Source organism: Cydia pomonella, chromosome 25 (assembly GCF_033807575.1).
Source record: "Cydia pomonella isolate Wapato2018A chromosome 25, ilCydPomo1, whole genome shotgun sequence".
Classification (NCBI taxonomy): domain Eukaryota; kingdom Metazoa; phylum Arthropoda; class Insecta; order Lepidoptera; family Tortricidae; genus Cydia; species Cydia pomonella.
In genome coordinates, this window is record NC_084727.1 from 11356840 (window position 1) to 11380591 (window position 23752).

General features: G+C 38.1%; 2 protein-coding genes across 2 annotated transcripts in view; one reads left to right on the top strand and one right to left on the bottom strand.

The window, feature by feature from the left end:
• Window positions 1-838: 838 nt before the first annotated feature.
• Window positions 839-15400, bottom strand: LOC133531455 (V-type proton ATPase subunit e 2-like). The gene is made up of 4 exons (XM_061869682.1): window positions 15208-15400; window positions 15071-15118; window positions 12963-13050; window positions 839-1230 (listed from the first exon to the last, which is right to left on the bottom strand). Exons 1-4 carry the CDS (start codon window positions 15303-15305, stop codon window positions 1204-1206), a joined length of 261 nt encoding a protein of 86 aa, XP_061725666.1. The 5' UTR covers window positions 15306-15400; the 3' UTR covers window positions 839-1203.
• A 214-nt stretch (window positions 15401-15614) lies between these two features.
• The window catches only part of LOC133531319 (uncharacterized), a 30336-nt gene continuing 22198 nt past the window's right edge, over window positions 15615-23752 (top strand). Inside the window, exons 1-5 of the mRNA XM_061869454.1 lie at window positions 15615-16049; window positions 19808-19942; window positions 21279-21375; window positions 22133-22276; window positions 22530-23213. Coding sequence (XP_061725438.1) covers window positions 15928-16049; window positions 19808-19942; window positions 21279-21375; window positions 22133-22276; window positions 22530-23213 — 1182 coding nt within the window. The 5' untranslated portion in view covers window positions 15615-15927. The remainder of the gene's footprint in view (window positions 16050-19807; window positions 19943-21278; window positions 21376-22132; window positions 22277-22529; window positions 23214-23752) is intronic.

Genomic DNA, 23752 nt, shown 5'->3' on the forward strand with positions numbered 1-23752 from the left:
CGCGGGTTCAAACCCCGGCTCGAACTAATGAGTTTTTCGGAACTTATGTTCGAAATATCATTTGATATTTATTTACCAGTCGCTTTTCGGTGAAGGAAAACATCGTGAGGGAACCGGACTAATCCCAACAAGGCCTAGTTTACCCTCTGGGTTGGAAGGTCAGATGGCAATCGCTTTTGTAAAAACTAGTGCCTACGCCAAATCTTGGGATTACTTGTCAAGCGGACCCCAGGCTCCCATGAGCCGTGGCAAAATTCCGGGATAACGCGAGGAAGGAGATTACAATGCGCTTATGAACGTCAAAAAAAGCTACGCCACGCGCCGGCTCTAACCCGACATATCTGACCCGAGAAGATTTAAATCCCCCCTAAAATGGAGGAGGGTATCCCAGTATGGACCGGCAAGAAAATCGGCGGGACACATCTTTTCAAAAAATTACATGTTAATATTAACATTCATTTTATTCACTTTTCTTTATAGAAATTTGATTAAAAATATATATGTCCATCAAATTATACAAATACTTACGTAGTTCTTTCAGAAAACATATCGAATTCTTACAAAAGGAAATGAACACAATAATAGGGCACAAGGAAATGTCATGTAGCCAGCATGTAGCTCGCTCGAATCTGTTACAGCCTGCGAAATCTCTTTGCCTCACCGAAAATCAAAGCAGCTATAATAACGTTGTCGGTATTCAAACGTTGTGTTGGGTGCTCGCTTACAATCAGGCTGTACGCCTATTTGCTACGGCATCGGCATTGGCGTAAACAACAGTTGACGGTACGCTAAACCTATAAAAATTTAGAAAACGAACGTAAAATAAAACAAAAAAGCGTAACTCATATAACTTTATTGAAGTAAAATATCTACAATAGGTACATTAAACACTTCACACCGTGTACACAGCGAGAACGCGGAATGATAGTTAAATACTTTGCAACGAGCTTACATATACGTTTGTTTATTTTATTAAATTATTACATAAAATTCAACAGTCCCTTTTTGTTAGGGAGATATTCACGAACATAATTAAAGGTGTTTGTGTTATTTTATATTAAATCCAAGCCCCATGTTATGGAGGTATTCGCTTACACATATAATATATATTGATCCTTGAATGTTTTTGATGTTATTAAACAGTTCCTCGATTTTAGGAAAATAATTATACAAAATTAAATTAAATTATAAGTGGCCGCCGATCTATGCAGTCATGTTGATGGGGTTGCCCTGAAACAAAAACAAACAATTTTTTATATATAAATAGGGTATTTGACTACTAGTCAAATCAAGTTCCTTTTTCGAACTGTCAAAACGATTTTGTATACGGGTTTTAAAATAGAAGTTGTGTCTAAAAATAACTGTTGTCTACGTTTCTCTATTAATCTGCTGGAGTTTTATTTCATGCATGATGTAAAATAATTTATTTTAAATACATTTAAATGCCCTATGGGGTCATCCATTAATTACATCACACGTTTAGGGGGTGGGAGGGGGTCAAGGAAATGTGACATGTTGTGACAAGGGGGAGGGAGGAGTCACAAACTTTGTGACGTCACTTTAAAATCATCAATAATAGAATTTTTTATGTTATTTTCTATTCGTTTTGGAACGATAATCTTTATATTCGTTTAATTTTCCTTCCTAATCGGTTTTGTGTTATTAAATTACTAATATTTCTTTTAGCAAAAATATTTTGATAAAATATTAATAATACCTAATTCGAAAAATGTGACGGGGGGGGGGGGGTTGCTAAATGTGACCAAGTGTGACAAGGAGGCAAGTGTACACGCTAGGGGCCTTATAAGATAAAAATAAATTATTGATTATCCCCGAAATTAGTTAATTAGGATACCGGCGTCTGAGAAAGTTACTTAATTTAATCTCAGGAATGCACCCTTGAAATTACGGAAATAAAAAAAACACGGTGTATACTCGGGTCGAATAGAAACATTTGAACTTAAGGGAGTTTTCAGAAAATAGTGTGTCCCAATTTGCGTGAGTTGTTAAGAAAAGTTAATGACTGTCAGTTTTGTAACGATAATTAAGCTGTAAGTTTCTTAACACATTCACTGCCAGGAACCCACCTGGTGGGCGCTCGTGAACTTTGTTCAGATGCCGGACAACCCGCTGGGCGGGTTGTTTTGTACGCAGCTATAGACCACCGGTTTCTGGGGTAGTGCGCCGTTTTTTGTCTGGCACTAAATGTGTTAAGCTATAAGTTTCAATAACACTTTGTTTTGGTAACAACAAGCGATATTCCAATGTAAAAAAAATGCCAAAAAGTTGATTCCCATAAAGATTCCATGCAATTCAATTCAATTCAAATATACTTTATTCATGTAGGCCTAGCAACAAGCACTTATGAATAGTAAGACAGTATTACATATAATTATCTTAATCTAATTATCAGAGCAATTTATTGATGTTGTAAATATTATTCCATATATAATACTAATGAATATAATTCATACATCAAATTTAATACTAAAACTTTCACAAAATACAGTCATACAAAAAAAAAATGTATAAAAAATACTTGTCTAGATTGTTTCTAGAATAAATTCTAAATGTCAAACAAATATAATAAAAACAACAAAGGAAATACATGCATTGGAATATCCATTTCATCATCATTATTCAAATATAATAAATAATTAATCATTTCGAATCACAATTAATCCCACGTTGTTTTATCATTCATGTAGTCTTGTGTGGTATAATAAGCTTTAGAAATAAGTTTACGCTTTACATGACTCTTAAATTTATTAATTGGTAACTCAGTAATATGGTTTGGAAGTTTATTATAAAATCTCACACAATTACCCATGAATGATTTTTTAATTTTATGGAGCCGAGTGAAGGGCACGGCGAGCTTATGTTTATTTCTAGTATTAATATTATGAATGTCACAATTTTTCTTAAAATCGGCAATATTTTTATGCACATACAGAATATTCTCATAAATGTATTGACAGTGCACTGTCATGATGTCAATTTCCTTAAATGTATCTCTCAGTGAGTCTCTATGGTTCATTTTATATATTGCTCGAATAGCCCTCTTCTGCAGAACAAAAATGGTATTTATCTCTGAAGCACCACCCCACAGTAAAATACCATATGACATAATGCTATGGAAGTAACTAAAATATACTAATCGAGCTGTTTTGACATCAGTTAACTGACGGATTTTGCTTACTGCAAAAGCTGCAGAACTCAGTCTATTCGAAAGAGTAGCAATATGGGGACCCCACTGGAGTTTAGAATCTAAAGTTATACCAAGAAAAACTGTACTATCAACTAGTTCCAATTCCTCATCCTTCACAATGACACTTGTTTGTACATGCCTTACATTACTAGTGACAAACTTAATACATGCTTAATAGTGTACCCACTATTTTCTGAAATCTCCCTTAAGTTGTCTTAATAAATTAGTTTGCTTTTAACTACAGTAAGATAAGGAAGGTTTTCTTTAAATTAATTAGCTGCTGCATTGCCGGCCTTTAAGATGGGAGCACGCTCTTTTCCCTTAGAGTTCAATTTTTACATACAACCCCCTCTACTCCCTTAGGCCTCAGGCGATGTCAAATTTCCCCCCCTCCCCTAGTTCACTGGCTAGCTACGCCCTTGCACGGGGGCCCGTGAAGGCGTGAAGGGGTGCTGTTTGTGGAGACCGGTCTGTTTAAGCTTACACGGGGTACAGGTTATAGGGTAACTTTACTTTTGAGCGGCATTAACGTGAGACACTTCATTCGGTTCTTGTCTGTTTTAATTTTTTCTTTTAATTATTTATATAAGAATTCAAGCCTTGGCGACCCTCTACATCTCTAAGGATAATTTAATATCTTTTTTTTATATTTTATCTCTCGGAGTTCCACAGGGTTCAATTTTGGGTCCTTTTCTCTTCCTTGTATATATAAATGATCTGCCGAACCTTGTAAAACATAAATGTGAGATAGTCTTATTTGCTGATGACACCTCACTAATTTTCAAAGTTGACAGGAAACTGAGCGATTATAGCCAAGTCAATGAAACTTTGGAAAAGGTACTAGAATGGTTCACAGCAAATAACTTACTTCTTAATGCGAAAAAGACGAAATGTGTCAAATTTTCGCTGCCGAATGTAAGAAAATCTGAAACTATCATCACATTAAATGGCGAAACGCTGGACCTTGTCGAGAATACGGTTTTTCTGGGCCTTACTTTAGATAGTAAACTGCAATGGGCCCCTCACATATCTGCCCTGGCGAAAAGGTTGAGCTCTGCCGCGTATGCAGTAAGAAGAATCAGGCAGTTTACTGACGTGGAGACAGCTCGCCTAGTTTACTTCAGCTACTTTCACAGTATTATGTCTTATGGCATACTGGCGTGGGGCAAAGCAGCTGACATAGAAACCATCTTCGTTCTTCAGAAGAGGGCAATCAGATCTATTTATAACATGGCTTCTCGTGACTCACTGAGAGAACGATTCAAGGAAATAGATATTCTCACAGTAGCTTCACAATACATACTAGATGTGATAATGTATACGCATAAGAATATAAAGTCCTTTAAGAAACTGTCCGATATCCATAGTTATAATACGCGAAATAAACATAAGTTAGTAGTCTCCAAGTTTCGTCTACAGAAAGTTAAAAAATCGTTCATGGGAAACTGTGTAACATTTTATAACAAAGTACCCTTAGAGGCATGGAACCTGCCCTATACTTCATTCAAGCAATACGTCAAAAATGCACTTCTCAAAAAGGGATACTATAAAATAGATGACTACTTGGGAGACACGGAATCATGGCCAAGTATCCAGTCTCAAAAGCTGTAATAGTTTTGCGTGCAGTGTCCCGGAGAGGCATATGGCGCTGTTGTTTCTAGCTGTTCAACCTTATGTATTAATGTTTGTTATGTTTTAGTTATTTTGATGATGACATTGACATATTAAATACATAGTAGTTATGTATTCTGTAGAACTAGTTTTAAGATTGTTACCTTAACAGTCTCTTGACGTGAAATATGTATTTCATACAATTTTTTATTTTTTTTATTCTTTGACATTTGGAGAACCTTTACACCTCCAAATCTTATTATTGTGTATTATTATTTTTCTCAGACCGTGGGGACCTTATACATCTCCAAACTTAATGTATTAACCGTGGAGACTATACGTCTCTGTCATATTGTATAATATACTTGACTTGGTACATACTAGTTATGTACAGAATGTAGCATTAGTTTATGAGACTGCTAGTTTAACAGTCCAGACGCGGTTTATTTATTTAGTATAAATTTTATTTTGACACTTGGAGAGACTTTACACCTCCAAATTTTATTAGTATTAGTACTCTGACATTGGGGACCTTTTACATCTCCAGATTTAATGTGTTTTTAACCATAGAGACTATACATCTCTATTGTATTGTATTAATTATTTATTTTAAGATTATTATAATGTAATGTTTACCCAGGTATTGGCTGTTGTATTTATAAATGTTGTTATGTATTTTTCATGTCACTATATGATGTTACTATAAATGTTGTATTGACTTGTAAAAGAGCCCTTGAGGCCTACTTGCAGAATAAATTTTTGAATTTTGAATTTTGACACTTAGAGACTTATACATCTCTAAAGAATTTTAGTATTTTATGGTTTTATTTTATTTATCATAGTTTTTTTTGTGTAATTTGACATTTAGAGACTAGTATACATCTCTAATAAAGTATTTATTATTTCATCGATTCGATATTTGTAATTGTTTTTTTTTTGTTTGTAAAAATGGACATGTAAAAGTGCCCCTGTGGCCTATTTGCTGAATAAATGTTTGATATTTGACTTGCGCTTTTTCTACTGACAAAGTGGATTTGCCAGAGTATATTGTTGAGTAATATATGTGCACACATATTTTTACACTAAACTGTAGGTGAAAAAGACGTAGGTACATGACGTCACAGTGATCATCAATGAAACGAATAAAACCGTGCACCACAAGCAATTCTTATATAACGATCCGTACACATAAAAAAAACACTATGTCTATGCAATAAATTTACGAATTGTCATTGTGACGACTAGGGAATGCTAACCGGTTAACCGGTTACCCGGTAATTTGACCAATATTACAGTCGGTAAAATACCGGTAATTTCCAGCCGTAACCGGGAATTTACCGAATGTTTCTATAACGTGCTGTTGATTACTTTTAAAGGTTACTGACGAAAATAAGGACACAATCAATAATAATGCAAAATCAATGTTTTTTATTTCATAAACGTTAACCGGTAATTTACCGGTCAACCGGTTAGTGGGACCTCGCGTCGGTAAATTACCGGTAATGAAAAACGCCCGGTTATTGCATTCCCTAGTGACGACGTTACACAAAATGAAAGTTTTCGGGCGAGATTCCTACTATCACCGAATGTTTGAGTGTATTTCGGGAATGTATTTAAAAATGAGAGCACTTATTTAAGAGTTGGCATTATGCTCCGCAGACAACTATTACAATTTGTGATATGGACGGCCCCGAAAAAATAAACACTCTTTATTATGTGTTATAGGCATTATCGTTCTAAAAAAAGTCCTCATTAGACGCGGTCAATTCATGTGTCAATTTAGGTTCGGTTTGATAAAAATAATTAATAAGCTTGAATTAAACATAAAACATTATTTATTATTTATTATATTTTAAAAACATACAGTCGTTTACAAACAGTACTTATACAATATTGCTTTAGACCTAGAGTTTCATTTTTTACATAAAACCACAGTCTGTTTTTTTTTGTCTTTAAGATTACAATTTTAAATGTTACCCAAAACTAAACATTTGAGAGCGTAAAGAAAAGAAAACATGCATTATTACCTGAATAAAAGCAGGTTTTAAAGTATTAATGGAACAAGTAAATATATCTATGTTATACAGCTTGTCATTTTCGTTAAATAGTTTGCGGGCACGTCTTATGAATATTCAGCAAATAGGACACAGGGGCACTTTTACACGTCAAATTTATACAAGCAATAAAAATAAGCCAGAAATGTCAAAATACAATTTAATTTGTACTTTTACTTCGGGGCATGGGTAAGTTCAAAAACTTTTTGTACAAAGTATTTTAATATTGCATATTTGGACCATGCGAAGAACCTAGCGCATAAGGTGGTAAAAATTGGAACTAACTGCGGATAGCGTATTTAACATTTCGTACAAGTTATATGGCTCAAAATGAATAATAAATAAATAAATAATAAATATTATAGGATATTATTACACAAATTGACTAAGTCCTACAGTAAGCTCAATAAGGCTTGTGTTGAGGGTACTTAGACAACGATATATATAATATATAAATATTTATAAATACTTAAATACATAGAAAACACCCATGACTCAGGAACAAATATCCATGCTCATCACACGAATAAATGCCCTTACCAGGATTTGAACCCGGGACTATCAGCTTCGTAGGCAGGGTCACTACCCACTAGGCCAAACTGGTCGTCGAAATGAGACTTTAATTTACGATTACTCCTGAAATATTCATTTAAATTGTACGGTGTAAGGGACCATTGTAATCTGTATGAAATGTTTAATATAAGTAACGAATTTAATTTGATAATTATTAACACTGTATCCGTGTAAATAGCTTTGCAAATGCCACTTATTATGTGATCTTTTCCTAGAAGTTAAGAATGGGTATAGAAAGCTATCCCTAAAAGATAGACATTGAATATCGCGGACTTTTTTTTAGGCCCATGAATGAGAGACAGCCCCACCATACATTGTGTTGTTATAGCTCAAACGGATTAGGCAGCGTCTTCGATTAAAGCTCCTAGTCAGTGTGATTTTTTCCAACAACATATTTCAACCAATTTACACAAAATCTTCCTCAAGAATCACTGTATTGATAATAGATGGAAGTCGTATGAAAATCCGTTCAGTAGTTCTTAGTTTTGGAGTAGTATTATATGATTTAAGGAATTGACGTTTTCCCTTAGATTTGCGACTGCTAGGATGCGTGACAGTCGTCATAAATAATGTCATAGAAGTTTAACGTTAAAAATGTAAACACTTGCACTGTCTGGGCTGTGAAAATCGCTGCCAACTTATCTTGGTCGGACTCTATAAACACTAATAAATATGTAAACAGGCCCTAAGGCAAGTGCACCCGCTCGTAAGGATAAGATAAAAAAAATATTGATTATCTCCGAAATGGAGTTAATTAGAATACCGATGTCTTCGAGAAAGTTACTTAATTTAAGCTCAGAAATGCACCCTTGAAATTAACGAAAAAAAACACAGTCTATAATTACGATTTCTGCGTTAAACTTTGCTTACCCTCAAACGCCTTTGCAAATGTCAGTGGCCCCAGTTACATACCTTCCCAAATAGTCTCTCGACAGACTTGGCACGCGACAGTCGGCGCGCCAATTTTGGCAACAAAACGGGTGCCATAACTATAACACAGCTATATGAACCAGCAGTCGAAATAGGCCGCATGTATTTGTGGGAGATAAAGTACAGAATTTCAACAGCTAAATGCATGTTGTTCGAGTTTATGGCAATTTCTTTGGCACACGAAAACATGTAATTAAAATCATAGCCTCCCGTCGAGGCAGCTGTTATACCAGACTCAAAAAAGAGAATGTCAAATAAATATTTTTTTTTTATACCACGACGGTGGCAAACAAGCCTACGGCCCACATGATGGTAAGCAGTCACCGTAGCCTATGGACGCCTGCAACACATGCTCGTTGCCGACCCTTTAAAAACCTGAATATATTATAGGACATTATTACACAAATTGACTAAGTCCCACGGTAAGCTCAATAAGGCTTGTGTTGCGAGTACTGAGACAAAGATATATATAATAAGTATATACATATTTATAAATACTCAAATACATAGAAACGACTTGCCTATCGTTATAAAAAAAAAGAAAAAAGAAAAAAAAAAGAAAAGAAAAAAAAAAACATTCACAACATCCATGACTCAGGAACAAATATCCATGCTCATCACACGAACACATGCCCTTACTAGGATTTGAACCCGGGACCATCCGCTTCATAAGCAGGGTCACTACCCACTAGGCCAGACAGGTCGTCAAAAGGGGGTACATGCTTTAGATGCTGCTTTATATTCCTACTACCGATGAACAAGGCTCGGAAACCGGTTAAATTTCCAAACCGTTATCATGTCCTTGGCGCAAAACCTTTTAATTTCGGTTTCGCTCGGAAAACCGTTATTTTTAAACCAGTTTTCATGAGAACAGTTCTTGTCAAATTAACCGCTTTAGAATAATAAAAACCGGTTTCTTCCTAAGTCGGTGTCTATGTTTACGTGGCACACCACCAGGCCGACCGGTCGTTGCGTAGCTCATTTAATAAACCGTTTTTTAGGTAGCAATAAAGTTCCTAAAACGATCGCGGTCTTATAAAAGTTTGAAAAAAAACCGAAATAACCGGTATTTTAAAAACCGGCGCCGAGCCTTGCCGATGAGATTTTTTTTCTAAGAGCATAACACTCGTTCACAAAGAAAATTGCTCATCGCTACGCGCTTCTCGTCGGCGGTGGGATATGTGCCTAAGATAACTTTAATCGGTAGGAAATATTGGCGTCCTGCGCTTCCGCGTGCGTGGCGAGAATGGACGCCACACGTGGCGTGTTACACGTGTTGTGGCGTTATAACACGTACAATGTCGAACAGTTTCCATACCGCGAGTTTAACATTGACATTCGCTAGCGACAGCGTACACTAACTCACAATGCAGCTCCCTTGTACTGACATTGGTGCAAGCGAGATGCACTGCGTTTGAGTTGACGCAATCGCTGTTTTAGACAACAAAAAGTCTAATGCGGTGGGAGGGTGGTAACATTAATTGCATGTAAAAATACGCAAGTAAGTATAACGGGTTAGCACTGATTGACTAACACGTTATTTTCTCGCGGATTAGCAAAGTAATATTTCTTGCTTTAATTAGCATGGATTTCCGCAAAGTAACGCCTGATTCTATTAATTATTTGAAAACGGCTTGCGTAGCCGAACAGGCACGACTTTACGTTAAACTAACTAAACAACATCGTGCAGCTGTCCAGAATGTTTGGTTTAACCAACAGTGCAAGCGTTTGAAGGTTGTTCCTAATTACATCCATTTTCGCTGTAGTAGTAATTCTAGGGCTGCTAGGTTGGCTGTTAATGGGGCTCAGAGAATTTGGTTGAGCGAAGAATCTCGCCACTGGTTTTCAGTAAGAGATAATTTGAAATTACATCTTAAGGTGTTATATTCAGAACTTTCGTTTAAGTTGCATAATCTCGGGTTCGATATACTGGACCAAAAGGCGAGGTACTTTGCTTCTGAACTTGCACACGAGATGTATACCACCCAGCTTAATAAATTGCATAGGCTAACAGAGTCAAGTTCTAGTTCATTTTTAAGGAGGAGGGAAATGGAACCAACAACACACCATGATTTCCATCCTCGCGTAAAGAATTTAACTAATGTGGAGTTTGTTGAGAATGAAATTGGGCTTTTAGAAAAAGGATTAAAATATAATTTCCGGCCAAAAATAACTCGGGGAACTCTAGAGAATTAAGCAGTGGATTCAGAGGTTGCAATAGTCCGGGGCCGTGGTGATGTAGATACGAAGACAATGGTAGCTAATGTTATTAAGAGTTCTAGTCCAGCACAGGCTGAGGGTGCTGTTTCTGATGGTTTGGTGAAATCTATACAACAGAAAGTGCAAGACAATGATCTGGTGGTTTCAAAAGCGGACAAAGGCAATTGCATTGTGATCATGGGGAAGGGACAATATAATCAGAAAGTACTAGATCTCATTCAAGGTGATGGTTTTTCGAGCTTGCATAAGGACCCAACTCCGGGGTTCCAGAAAGATCTCAGACATGCAATAAAAATTCTTTGTTTGTTTTTGAAACCGAGCATCAAAAGAACTTGATTGTGCCTATGAATCCACGAGCTCCTATTCTTTACGGACTTCCAAAAATCCATAAGGATAATATTTCGGTTCGTCCAGTGGTCTCTTACTTGGATGCGCCAACTTATAATCTAGCTAAGAGGTTGAATTGTATTATTAGACAGAAGTCTCAGTTCCAGCCGAAATATTGTTTGAAGAATAGCTTGCAGTTAATAGAGAAAATAAAAGATATTAACATACCAGAGAATGCTGTCCTTCTTTCATTAGATGTAGACAGTTTGGTTACGAATGTGCTATATGGGGATACTTTGGATATTCTTAGGGGTATTTTTGAAAAGCAACGTTTGCATCCAGGGGAGGTAGATGAGTTGATAGATCTAACTGCGATTTGTATGAAACAAAAGTAATTCAGATTTGGGGGACAGTATTATTTGCAAAGTGATGGTTTGGCTATGGGTTCTCCGCTGAGTCCTTTAATGGCGGATATTTTTATGGATCATTTTGAGAACCAGCACATTGTAGGCAATTATAATATATTATATTATTTTAGATACGTAGATGATTTGATTATTTGTTGGGCGGGGAGCATGGGCCAACTGGATGCTTTTATTGCTGAACTTAATAGAGTAAACATCCGAAAATCAAGTTTAAAAAGGAACTGGAGCAAGACAACTCATTGAATTTTCTGGATTTAACAATTTCGAGAGTGAATAATAGGCATCGTTTCCAAATTTGCCATAAGCCTACACACACTGATTCGGTTATCCCGGCTTCTTCGACGCATCCATGGCAGCATAAGTTGGCTGCTTTTCATTCTTATGTGCATCGAATGTTGACTGTGCCTCTTTCTGATGAACACTATCGAGCTGAACTAAATAATATTTATCATTTAGCAGTTTCAAATGGTTATAATAAGTCAGTTGTGGATGGAATCATCAGAAAAAAGCGAAATAGTATAGTCAACAATATGTTGTATGCTGCACGATCCTCTGAACCGATTAAGAAATACAAAGCGAGCATAACTTATGTTGGCAAATTGTCAGATGCAATTTACAAAATTTTAAAATCTAACGTCATTCCTGTGGATTTTAGGACCAACAACACTTTGCACTCTTGCAATGGGAAAGATAAGATCGAGAAGGGAAAAAATCTGGAGTTTATAAGCTTACTTGTGATAATTGTAATAAAGTGTATGTGGGGCAAACAGGCCGTAATTTCACTACCAGGTATAAGGAGCATGTTGCGTCATACAGACACAACCATCCAGAAAAGTCTAATTTTGCGAAGCACTTGATAGACAGTGGCCATGCTTTACCTGAGAATCATTCTTTTGATATTTTACATGTTTGCGAGAAAGGATTGCGTTTGAGTGTTCTGGAACAGTTGGAAATAATTAGGTACAACAATAGGGGGATAATTCTTAACGAACAGTTGAATGTTGCGTCATCGCCGTTATTCCGAATTCACTTGCACCGTAGGGGGACTGGTCAAGGTATAAATATGGCCGACCATTCTAGACAGCTCAGTCAGTTGTCGGGTGTCAGACCGTCAACATCTCCAGCATCTCCTGAGGATGCCTCGTAGAGAAGCGAAACACGTGTCGAGTTTTGTACTTTTGGTGGTGGGGTGTTATATTTATTTGCGTATTTATTTTTGCGGTGGGAGGGTGGGAACATTAATTGCATGTAAAAATACGCAATAACGGGTTAGCACTGATTGGCTAAGGCCGGTTGTAGATGTCCGGTGTTTTCGCCGGAAACCGGACCGTGTTACGCGACTACGTCCGGTTTTGTACATGGCTACCGACAGCTACACCCAAGAAAACCAGACATCGTCGCCGAACCCGGACAAATGTCCGGTGAAAACAACGGACGTCTACAAGCGACCTCACACGTTATTTTCTCGCAGATTAGCAAAGTAATATTTCTTGCTTTAATTTGCATGGATTTCCGCAATGTAACGATTGATTCTATTAATTATTTGGAAGGAAGATGAGTTTCTGCTGGAATGTTGTTCCTCAATTTGTAGAAGGAAATTATAATGTTATTTACCCATTTGCGCGCCATCCAGATGAGCGTCTCGTTGCTGAGTCTGGGCCCGATGAGCGGGTTCATCTGCGCCATGTACGCGCACAGCCAGCTGGAATCACAAAGATGCAGAGTTCAGACATCACATTAAAGATTAAAAGGGTTATTTATAACCCAACCAATTCACTGAAAGTATAAGTTGGCAAAAGTATCTGCCGTAGGGAAACCTAACTATATTTTTGTTTTATTTGTTTCGGTTTGGTGACCATTAATATTTTTGATTTTGTAGATTTCAATACAGGGGTGACATCGTCACTGCGTGACGAAACCCCATTCCTTAAAAATTGATTTAAAAAAAAAATTACATTCCTTTACAATTGGCTCGACTGAAACAATTTGACACGAGCTGAATAGATTTGGTTGATAAGTAAAGCCAAAGTCTATTGCAATTGAGTTCCGTTTTACATTATGAAATTCAACAATATTTAAAAAAACTTTTAATTTCAATAACATAATATATATTTTGGTGATTCACAATATTACAACTAAAAATTTACACAAACAAACTGCTCCCAAGTGGCATGAAATGAATAAATTTCAAATGTCACCCTACCCTTTGTGTCTGGAAAACACTAATAATAATAACATGAAAAGTAGTCAGCAGGAAACAGCCAACCAAAACTCAGCTGACCTTACATTTGGCATTGAAAAAACTTCAACAAAAAAATGACATATTTTAGTAATTTACAGTTAATGGCTGGGGAATTATATGTTTTAAGGAGAAAAACACCAGGAAGACGATTCACGATAATGCCAACAATTTAGTCACTCCTAAGAGTCACTCAAGATCATCATGGAATCGTGGCACTAAGCTATAATTTTAGCTCACTATAGAGGGACCTGCAATTTTTTTTTATACTACAATAGTGGCAAACAAGCATTTCAGGCTCGCCTGATGTGAAGCCCCTGCAGCCTATGGGCACTAGCCACAAAGTGCAAAAAATATTCAGTCTCATATAAGTTTGTTTCAAGATATTTTAGCACACTACACTGTAAGATACCTATTCAAGAGAATTAAATATTATTGGGGGCCATATTACACAGATCAAACTTGCCCCAAACTAAACAAAACTTGTACTATGGGTACTAGGCGACGATATACGTACGTATATAGATAAATACATAGAAAACACCCAACAACAACAAATATCTGTGTTTATGACACAAATAAATGCCCTGGGATTCAAACCTGGGAACATCGGCTTCCTAGGCAGGGTCACTACTAGGGTTGCCAACGTCCCGCAACACGTGGGACGTCCCGTTTCTGGAGCCCTAAAGTATGCGACCCGCAAAGGGTCCGTGCGGGACACCGATTGTCCCGTTTTGGCTAGGCTAGCCTATAAGCAATGAAACGGAGGTTGCATCAGCGCGTGACTTTAAATTGAAGTTTTCAGAGATTGAACCAATCTATACCGAACTATGTTCTTTAATGTTTATGTCATAAAATGTATATGCTAGTGTGCTATAAATGTTTAGAAAGTGACCTTGGTTGAATTTTTTATGCCTTTCAATACATTGACGGCAAATAGGTATACCATTTCCCAGTTAGGCCGGGTGATGGAGTCCCACATTGTATACTCAAGTCCCACAAATTGATCGCAAATGTACCACAAAACTGTGCATTTAGGTTGGCAACCCTAGTCACTACCCAAGTACCCACTAGGCCAGACCGGTCGACAAAGATGTTATTGCAAGTGACTTTATGTAGTATTATTTCTATGACTTACTGTACCAATAAGATAAGAGATATAAGATTCGTATTCCTGGCCTCAATTACTAACACACTTATTTTTTTCTTTCTCCTTTTATCTATGTATTAACAGTAGCAAAAATTGTTTATAGAACACATTAATGGGTAAACTTAGTTAGGTTGATATGGGTGGGTTACCATTAGCATTCAAATAGCACAATATTTGAAAGATAGCATGGGTTTATATTATTTATATCATGTTTAAAATGAAAGCACCATACAGGATTTGTTAGTAGTTAGGCGTAAAGAGCTAGATTTGATCTCAACAAAATGAAGAGTGTCCATACAAGGTTAAGCACTTTTTTAAACGAGAAATACTTACAATAACCAACATGTGGCAGCTGTTAGCATCAACACCACCTGGATAATCCTGGAATATAGTGGCGAAACGTTAGTTTTATCACTTTTAGAGGCAAATATAGGTGAATCATTAAGTGCTTGGATAGACATAAAACTTACCCTCTGTTAGGACCCTTAGGGGCAAAGAAGGGGCACACAATACCGACGACACCCCAAAGGATGGTAAAAACAGCAATAGGAATCGCAGAGGCACCCATTTTGAGCGAGTGTTTGCTATATTCCCCTGGTTTTTCTCTCACAAACAAATGTCAGCTGCCCCCAGCAAAATGGTGGACGCCTGTAATGTTGGTATTACTGTTCATAGTCATATGACAATTCGACGTTTTGATACTGCACGTATGTGCGAAATCTTGCTTTGAAAAATAAAATCAAAGAAGAACCGGTTTTATTGTCCTATAAAAGAAATTGCATCACCATTGGTCTGAATTAAGTAAGAAGAACTATAGTCTGTCAAACAACTTTGTCAGTAGAAAAAGGCGTGTATTTCAAATTTTCCATGGGACGATAACCACAAGATAACTCTTTGCGCCTTCATTTTTTAAATTTGCCGCTTTTTTCTAATGACGAAAATAGGTTGACAGAGTATACTTGCACTATACCGTCCGATATAAAATATGTAGTATAACATAAATCCTCTTTAGCTCAAGCGGATAAAATTTAAGAAGAAAATACTCTGTCTAAAGATAACATTATTTGGACAGAAGCCAAAATAATGATGTGATTTCGGCTGTCAAAATTCAATATTTTAATTAAATTAAAATCTTAAAAAAATAATAAAGTGATATGAAATGAAAAGACATAAATTTTACGTGGTATCTAATGTTTAACCCAGTGGGTGTAGACGTAGATAGCTACTACACCTTATTTCTTTTCTGGCTTCAAATTTTCGGTGTCTATACGACACTTCTCGTTGTTACTGCACTTATTGTCATTTACATTTTGTAAGTATTACTGTAGAAATATTGTTTCATTCTTGTTTACCCTTATCACAATAACTCTCCTTTTGCTTCTCCGCAGTCGAGAAAAACTAGATATAGTAGTTATAAGTATTCTGCTACCTAACCATCTCAAACTTTTAGAAACAAAGGTTTTTACTTGGTTTTCGTTATGAATATTTTATTTTTTCCTTTTTGGGAATATATTCATCAAAATATTCTTACAATCATTAAATTTAATAAGAAAAATAAACTGTATAAATAAAAAACAGCCAAGACTAATGTCTCAATTTCTCTGAATGTGAAGTATAAGAAAAAAAAATACAGGCCAGCGGCGCTGTCAAAATGATTTGAAAATTGTACGTTGATGTTTGTGTTGTGCGTGCTTTTTATTGAGTTAGTTGTTTATACTTTACGTTTCAAATAATTAAAAGCAAGAGGAGTGTTGAACAATGATTTAGAGGTTACTGTGTAGTTGTTACTTAGTTGGTTCTTAAATAAAATGGACGGTTCAACGTCGAGGAAGTCCGATGCAGCGGCGACGTAAGTGATGTTACCACTTTTATCCGTAATATGCTTTCCTATCGGTAATATTGTTGAATACCAAATGCATCTTTAATGTGTATTATGGAACGGACTCGTTTGCCACGTCAAATCCTGCTAGGGGAGGTTGCAGACGCAAAAAGACTGGTCGGGCGGCCAATGCTGCGCTTCAAATATTGCGTCAAGCGTGATATGGTTGCGTTTAATATCATATGTAACCAATGGCAAAAACTGGCCGAAGACCGACCCGTATGGCGTCGTGCTATTCACGATGGTCAAGCCAAACACGACGATGCCTGGTTTACCTCTTTAAGAGAGAAACGTATGAGGCGCCACGAGCAGGCCTCCAACCCTTGCTCACCTGGGCAGGCATACACCTGCCGCGTATGTGGACGTGGGATCCTCTCTCGCATAGGGCTATACAGCCACGAACGCAAGTGTCGTTACCAGGATGCTGCTTAAAACATCTCACACAGATGAAAAGGCCTATTATATTATATTTATCCTAAGAACAGACCCCTGGTTTTGTAATCGACCGAGCGTTAGCGGAGGTCTCCGTTTAAGCTTTGACAAAAATGCTTCGTATGTACGGATGTTCTCCTCTGCAGGTTCGATGATCAAATAGATTTTTTATTGTTGATTTAGTTTTTAGAAGTTTTTCAAAAATCCATAATAAAAATTACCTCCTTTTTAACGAATACTCTGTCTACAAAGTTAAAATTCTTTAAATAAATATATTCATATTTTGTACATTATTTCCTATCCTGATGTGTTTCATAGTTTTAGTAGTTAATGTGATTAAAAGGAACAGACAAGGCACAAACTTCACATCTTGTAAAATTGACAACATTTCAATTTTCTGACCCTATTACATACATTTTAATTGAAACAAGGAATACGCTTTTTAATATGTACTTATTCCAAAATGGCGTAACTCCAGTTCTACGCTAGAAGCTAGGTCTTATCTCGATAGAAAAAAAAACATCACTTAATTAGTCAATTGTCTGTCATTGTCAATGTTTTAACTGGTCTGTTGTTGTTTTAAAACAATTTTGATAAAATATCAGATTTCTACAAAGATTTGGATATTATAACGGATACTGATACACTAATACAATACCAGGCTTTTATACGGATACAACAGATTGACAGATAAACACTAACGAATGTAAAGTAATGAAATGTTTGTCCGATATCTTCGATGAATCATTTTTGCAGTAGGTAAGAGAAGAAAAAGTATTCAGTATACTTCGGAGGAGTATATACCTCATTGACCCATATGGCTTGATCCATTTTAAAAACGTTTAGTAGATAGTAACTTAATTTATATAAATAAATTTCTCTTTGTGTTGAAATTCAATCCATAGTATTTAATTGACAATGGCAAATCCAATTTTTTTTTTTGTTTCGTGATGAATGGCAATGGCATTTCACCTATTGTGCCATAGAATTGGTAAAATCACAACATGTTTAAATTCTTTTGAATTTTTTGTAATATGCCATATTAAGTTTTTATTAATATATTGCAGTGTTTAGGAAGCAAAATACTTCCAAAACTAATGTATAATTTCAGGTTTTATAAAATTGAAATGTTGTCAATTATTGGGAGTATAGGGCTATATTATTGGCAATACAACCTATGAAGCCAATGGTTAGGGTCTAAGGGTATTCACTTTTGTGATGAGCATGGATTTGTTCTTGAGTCATGGGTGTTAGTATTTATTTAATATACATATTGTTGTCCAAGTACCCACAACACAAGCTGTATTGAGCTTACTGTGGGACTTAGTGAATTAGTGTAACAATGTCCCATAATATTTATTTATGGAAGAAAACTTATCTTCCTAGATTGTATGTTTCATTTAAGGTTTACATTATATAACTTAATGTTTAGTACATTGTATAGTGGAGTTCATAAATATGATATATTCTTTTCTTCTTTTTAGGGTTCCGTACCTCAAAAGGAAAAAACGGAACCCTTATATTATTATTATTATTTTATAATAATCTATAATTCAGACCAAGGATCCATATTTTGTTAGTAATGTACATAAAAACATAAAAAAAAAAAACATAGAAACTAGTGTTAGTGTATAACAGAAATAAAAATAAAAATAATGTTATGTAAGGGCATGGAGCCCAATCCACCTCTTCAACACAACACTGGCGAGTCCCAGCGATCAATAACAGCGCACAGGAGCGTGTTGCGGCTGTCGCGTGTGCGCTGCATCATGGAGGCGCAGCGCGCGTGCATAATGGCGGCGAAACCCGCCGTGCGCGACTCTGCGAACATCGCAGAAGCACTGCAGTAGCGCTTATAGGATCACTTGTTGTCTGTCTGTCCATGTGTCTGTCTGTCAAGACCCTTTATCTCGGGAATGTGTGGAGGTATCGAGTTTGAAATTAAAACCATCCTGCTACCAAACCATCTACTCTACTACTACTCAGGTCTACAGTCCCTTGAAGCTGTGAAGAAATCAAAATTCTAAGTTTACGTAAAAAAAAGATATATGGCCGTTTTTTCCTCAAAAAATTTATATTTATTTTGACACTCAAGGGGATTAAATTCAAGCATTTATATGGTACTTACTGTTGACCTAGAACTATGAAATTGGGCAACTAATACAAGTACAGATAAAAATAAATATTAAGTTTTTGTACGGAACTCTAGTCGCACTTGTTTTTGTTGTAAATGGGTGAAGAGATTTTTCTTGTCACTCGTTTGCGATGGTTCCGTTCTCTTGGGTTACAATAAAATCAGATTTTAAGGTATTTTAAGCCATAAGGCCTTTCTATAAAGTTCTATATAATAAAGCGTGTAAGTAAAACTTGGTATACAATCTCTTGTAACAAACTGCTACTTTTGTCCTCTGCTCTGGGTGATGAGACAGAATAATAAGAAATAGTTGATCCATTGATCCACCCAAATAACTGACCAGCTTGATTGACGACCCTAGTCACACCTGGCGGAAAGAACACAAGGCCTATGATGGAGCTCTTACTACTCTTGCTTTAAAGAGAGCAAGGACATATTTGTCAGGGAATACAGATCCATTGAGCTCGACTGTACTTTTAAAAATTTGGGATTAAGTAGGTTCAAATTTTCACAGATTTTTTGTATTTTTTACATCTACAATTGTCCAACTGTTACTGGTAACTTGTAAACCTTTTTGCGAAGATATTACACCAATGGTCAGTTAGTACATGACTATAAGTTGCAGGAGGAAACGTCGCTCATCAATCCTGAAAAGCCAGCGCTACGTCCGCGCGCCGCTGTCCGAGTTGGAGTTCAACGTGGCCACCCCCGACCAGACCAAGAGCCGCCGTGTGAGCTTCAGCCGCCGCACCGGCGTGGCGTGAGTGTACTACTGTTACAGGCAACTCTGATCCGCTGTGTGAGCTGCGGCTACCCCCGTTCAGACCAAGAGCCGCCGTGTGAGCTTCAGCCGCCGCACCGGCGTGGCGTGAGTGCACTACTGTTACAGGCAACTCTGAGCCGCTGTGTGAGCTGCGGCTACCCCCGTTCAGACCAAGAGCCGCCGTGTGAGCTTCAGCCGCCGCACCGGCGTGGCGTGAGTGTACTACTGTTACAGGCAACTCTGATCCGCTGCGTGAGCTGCGGCCACCCCCGATCAGACCAAGAGCCGCCGTGTGAGCTTCAGCTGCCGCACCGGCGTGGCGTGAGTGCACTACTGTTACAAGCAACTCTGAGCCGCTGTGTGAGCTGCGGCCACCCCCGATCAGACCAAGAGCCGCCGTGTGAGCTTCAGCCGCCGCACCGGCGTGGCGTGAGTGCACTACTGTTACAAGCAACTCTGAGCCACTGTGTGAGCTGCGGCCACCCCCGACCAGATCAAGAGCCGCCGTGTGAGCTTCAGCCGCCGCACCGGCGTGGCGTGAGTGCACTACTGTTACCGGCAACTCTGAGCCACTGTGTGAGCTGCGGCCACCCCCGACCAAGCCAAGAGCCGCCGTGTGACCTTCAGCTACGCCATGTATTTTTAAGCGGAGGAAATAGCAAGGTGTGCACTGTGCCTTGCACTAACTAAGCGCTGTGGTGTGGTGTTTTTTTAATAACAAATGGAGCTCTCTTAGGCCCCATACGCACTATGCGGCCAGCCGCGTGCGGTTGCGGCGGACCGCTTAGTGCGTTCAGTATTTATGGTTGAGGTTTCATACATTCTTAACCGTCATGCGGCTGTCCGCACGCGGCTAGCCGCTTAGTGCGTACGTAGCCTTATACTCTGTCTGAGCTCGTGTGCTAGCTAAAGTAAAAACGCTAAACAGGACGAATTTTGCTAATGGACACGCGATTTCCTATCTTTCTCACACGTGCATATTTATATTGCAGTCCCACTCGCACAGTGGCATTGATCGCCGGTATCATCAGCTGTGAACAATATACTTATGCGCTCGCGAAGATAGGAACAGGCTCGTCAGTGTACAAAATTCTTCGTGTTTAGCGTGCTTACTTTAAACAAAGATATATTGATTAACATGCGTAAAATCTAAGACATTTTCGTGCTTCGAATTTGACAGGCAAACGAGATGGCGCTGTACAGCTCCATACATTTTGACGTTTGAAAACTCAGTGACCGCGAAACATATGGCCTTACGTTTTGGAGGCCAATGGGCCTCTTTGCTTTAAATAAGCTACGTGCACTTTTAATATGTATTTTTTTCTGTTTACAGAGAGTTTGAGGTCACCGAAGCCACCACCGCTTGGAAGAATGTGTACGAGGAGCACAACAAGTCCCTGGAGACGTCGGCCAACGAGTCCGGCGTGAAGGTGAAGTCCCCCCTTCACTACACCGTTCTCGAAATTACCTCAATGCACCTTACACATGTTCATGTTGACGGAGTGAAAATGAAAAAAAAATATATTGCTTTTGCTAGCACAGAAACCTTTTAACAGGTTCGCCGACGTTGAAGCAATATATTACATTTTTAAACAACAGGGCCGACTTACTTGAATCTCTTGGCGATAATAACGTCAATAATAGTGGTCAAAAGATATCCAAACATAAATTTCAATTGCATTCACATAGCGAGCCACAAAAGACGCATAATTATCTTACAACCACCAATAATAATGCTTATCGCAAACCTATTGTTTGCCCTTATTGTAAGCAAAACCATTTCTTATTTACATGCGAATCCTTTCGTAAATTAGATTTTGATAGTCGGATAAAAAATGTAAACACTTACTCAGTATGTAAGAACTGTCTTCGCCCGGGACACTTAGAAAAACAATGTGTGTTGTCTCATTGTAAATATTGCAAACTTAAGCATAATACTCTTTTGCATAAACATGTTGACAAAGCATCTTCTAGCAGTGACGTTCCGGTGCCAGATGTTCACTTTAACGGCGATAAGTTGCAGTCAGGTATGGCAGAAAACCTTATTAACTTTAAATTTAGCCCGGCTTACTCACCACACTTCGGCGGACTTTGGGAAGCCGCAGTAAAGTCAACTCTCACAGCAGGAATCATTTAGGTATTATCTGAAATAACGCCTAAATACAAGTTTTGTATTTTTTATTTTAGGCGGCACCGCGTCGCGTGGGGCATCTCGGAGCGCGCTCTTGTGTCTTCCAGGACGAAGAGGCCGACCTCATCGACGTCTCCGAGCCGCGGGCCCCGCCCACTGCGCAGCTGGACGAACTGCCCGCCAACACTAATACTACACAGGTAACACCTCACGAGGCCGACCTCATCGACGCCAACACTAATACTTTTTTTTTCTTGCATAACATAGTTTTTCATTCCCACAAGGACTCCAAATAACAAAAAATACAGCTTTACATGACGCATTGTTTTTTAGGACTTTTTTTTTTGTAACATTTGACCTATGTATATGGATACTAGGCGACGATATATCTACGTATAGAGACAAATACATACTAAGACACATAAATAACAGCCATATTTTCCTATATTCCAGCTATTCCGACTAGACTCGAACCCGGGCCTGCGCGAGCTGACTGACAAGCTGGACGTGGACTTGTCGGCCGTGGCGCCGCTGGCGGACGACCTGGAGCTGCTCGCGCGCGACCTGCAGCGCGGGCCCAAGCGCGCCAACATCTCCGAAATCAGCATCGACGTCGACTTCAACGCCACGCACTTCAGCCTCAAGGTGGACAATGATGATATGTCCATCACCGACACGATCCGGAGCCCCGCTGTCTGTGCGGCTCACAAGCAAGTCGACGATTGGACGGCAGATAAAGAAAATATAGTTGTGAATCCGTACATCGCGCCTCCGCCTGCGGAATTCTCTTGCGAGGATATATTAGTGTTCGATGGGAAAAAGTGCAAGTTTCAATCGAAACTGGATCAAAGTGCGCCTTTAGTGTCTGAATCGGGGAATATTCCTCCGAATACCGTGTTTCTTGATGATATGACAGAAACGCAAGCGATACCCGTGAACATTTTACAAGAAAATATACTAGATAAGAGTGTTCTCAATACTGAGCGTAGAAGGACTGTTGTGTTTGGCGATGATGGAGATATGTCGGTAACTCAGGCCGTTGCTAGTAATATTATAGCCCCGAAAGCTGTACAGGAGGATAAAGAAAATCAGAAAACTATGTATTTCAATGATTTGGCGGATATGTCAGTTACACAAGTAAGTGTTAATACCATTTATTTTTACTTACATTATCCTACATATTTTTATATGAAAAGAAAAATGGTCACCGCTTCCGGCAAGACTCGAACTTGCGACATGTCTGATTCTTACGGTAATTGTCGCTATGCGCCTCCTTAAGGCGTGTGGACAAAAAGGATGGAATGGAAAGATTTACACCTGTCTGGTGAACTTCGGTAGCTCAGTTGATTAAGAGCACTCGGACCGGTGTACCGAAAAGCCGAATAAACTTGGTAAAAATGAGTTTATTAACCTGCCATCTCATAATCTTGCAAGTCGAAATTTATTAGACTGGCTAGTCTCGATATTTAGCATACCTAAATTATTCCGTTGACAAAGTATGGCCAAGGAATTTAATTTCAATACCATATCGTACTTTGACACACTGACAAAATAGTATGAGGTCCCTAGTGACTTTCATATTGATTGTTAAGTGACAAGGTAGGAAATGGTAGTGAAAATAAATCCCTGAGCGTACTATTGTCAACACATTTAATTGACCATTAAAAGTTGGTGTG

Bases quoted from the DNA above. Each gene is read 5' to 3' on its own strand.
- LOC133531455 (XM_061869682.1), bottom strand. From the start codon at position 15,305: ATGGGTGCCTCTGCGATTCCTATTGCTGTTTTTACCATCCTTTGGGGT. The intron at 15,119-15,207 runs GTAAGTTTTATG...ACTATATTCCAG, and splicing joins CCTAAGGGTCCTAACAGAGG to GATTATCCAGGTGGTGTTGA. The intron at 13,051-15,070 runs GTAAGTATTTCT...TTGTGATTCCAG, and splicing joins GCTGCCACATGTTGGTTATT to CTGGCTGTGCGCGTACATGG.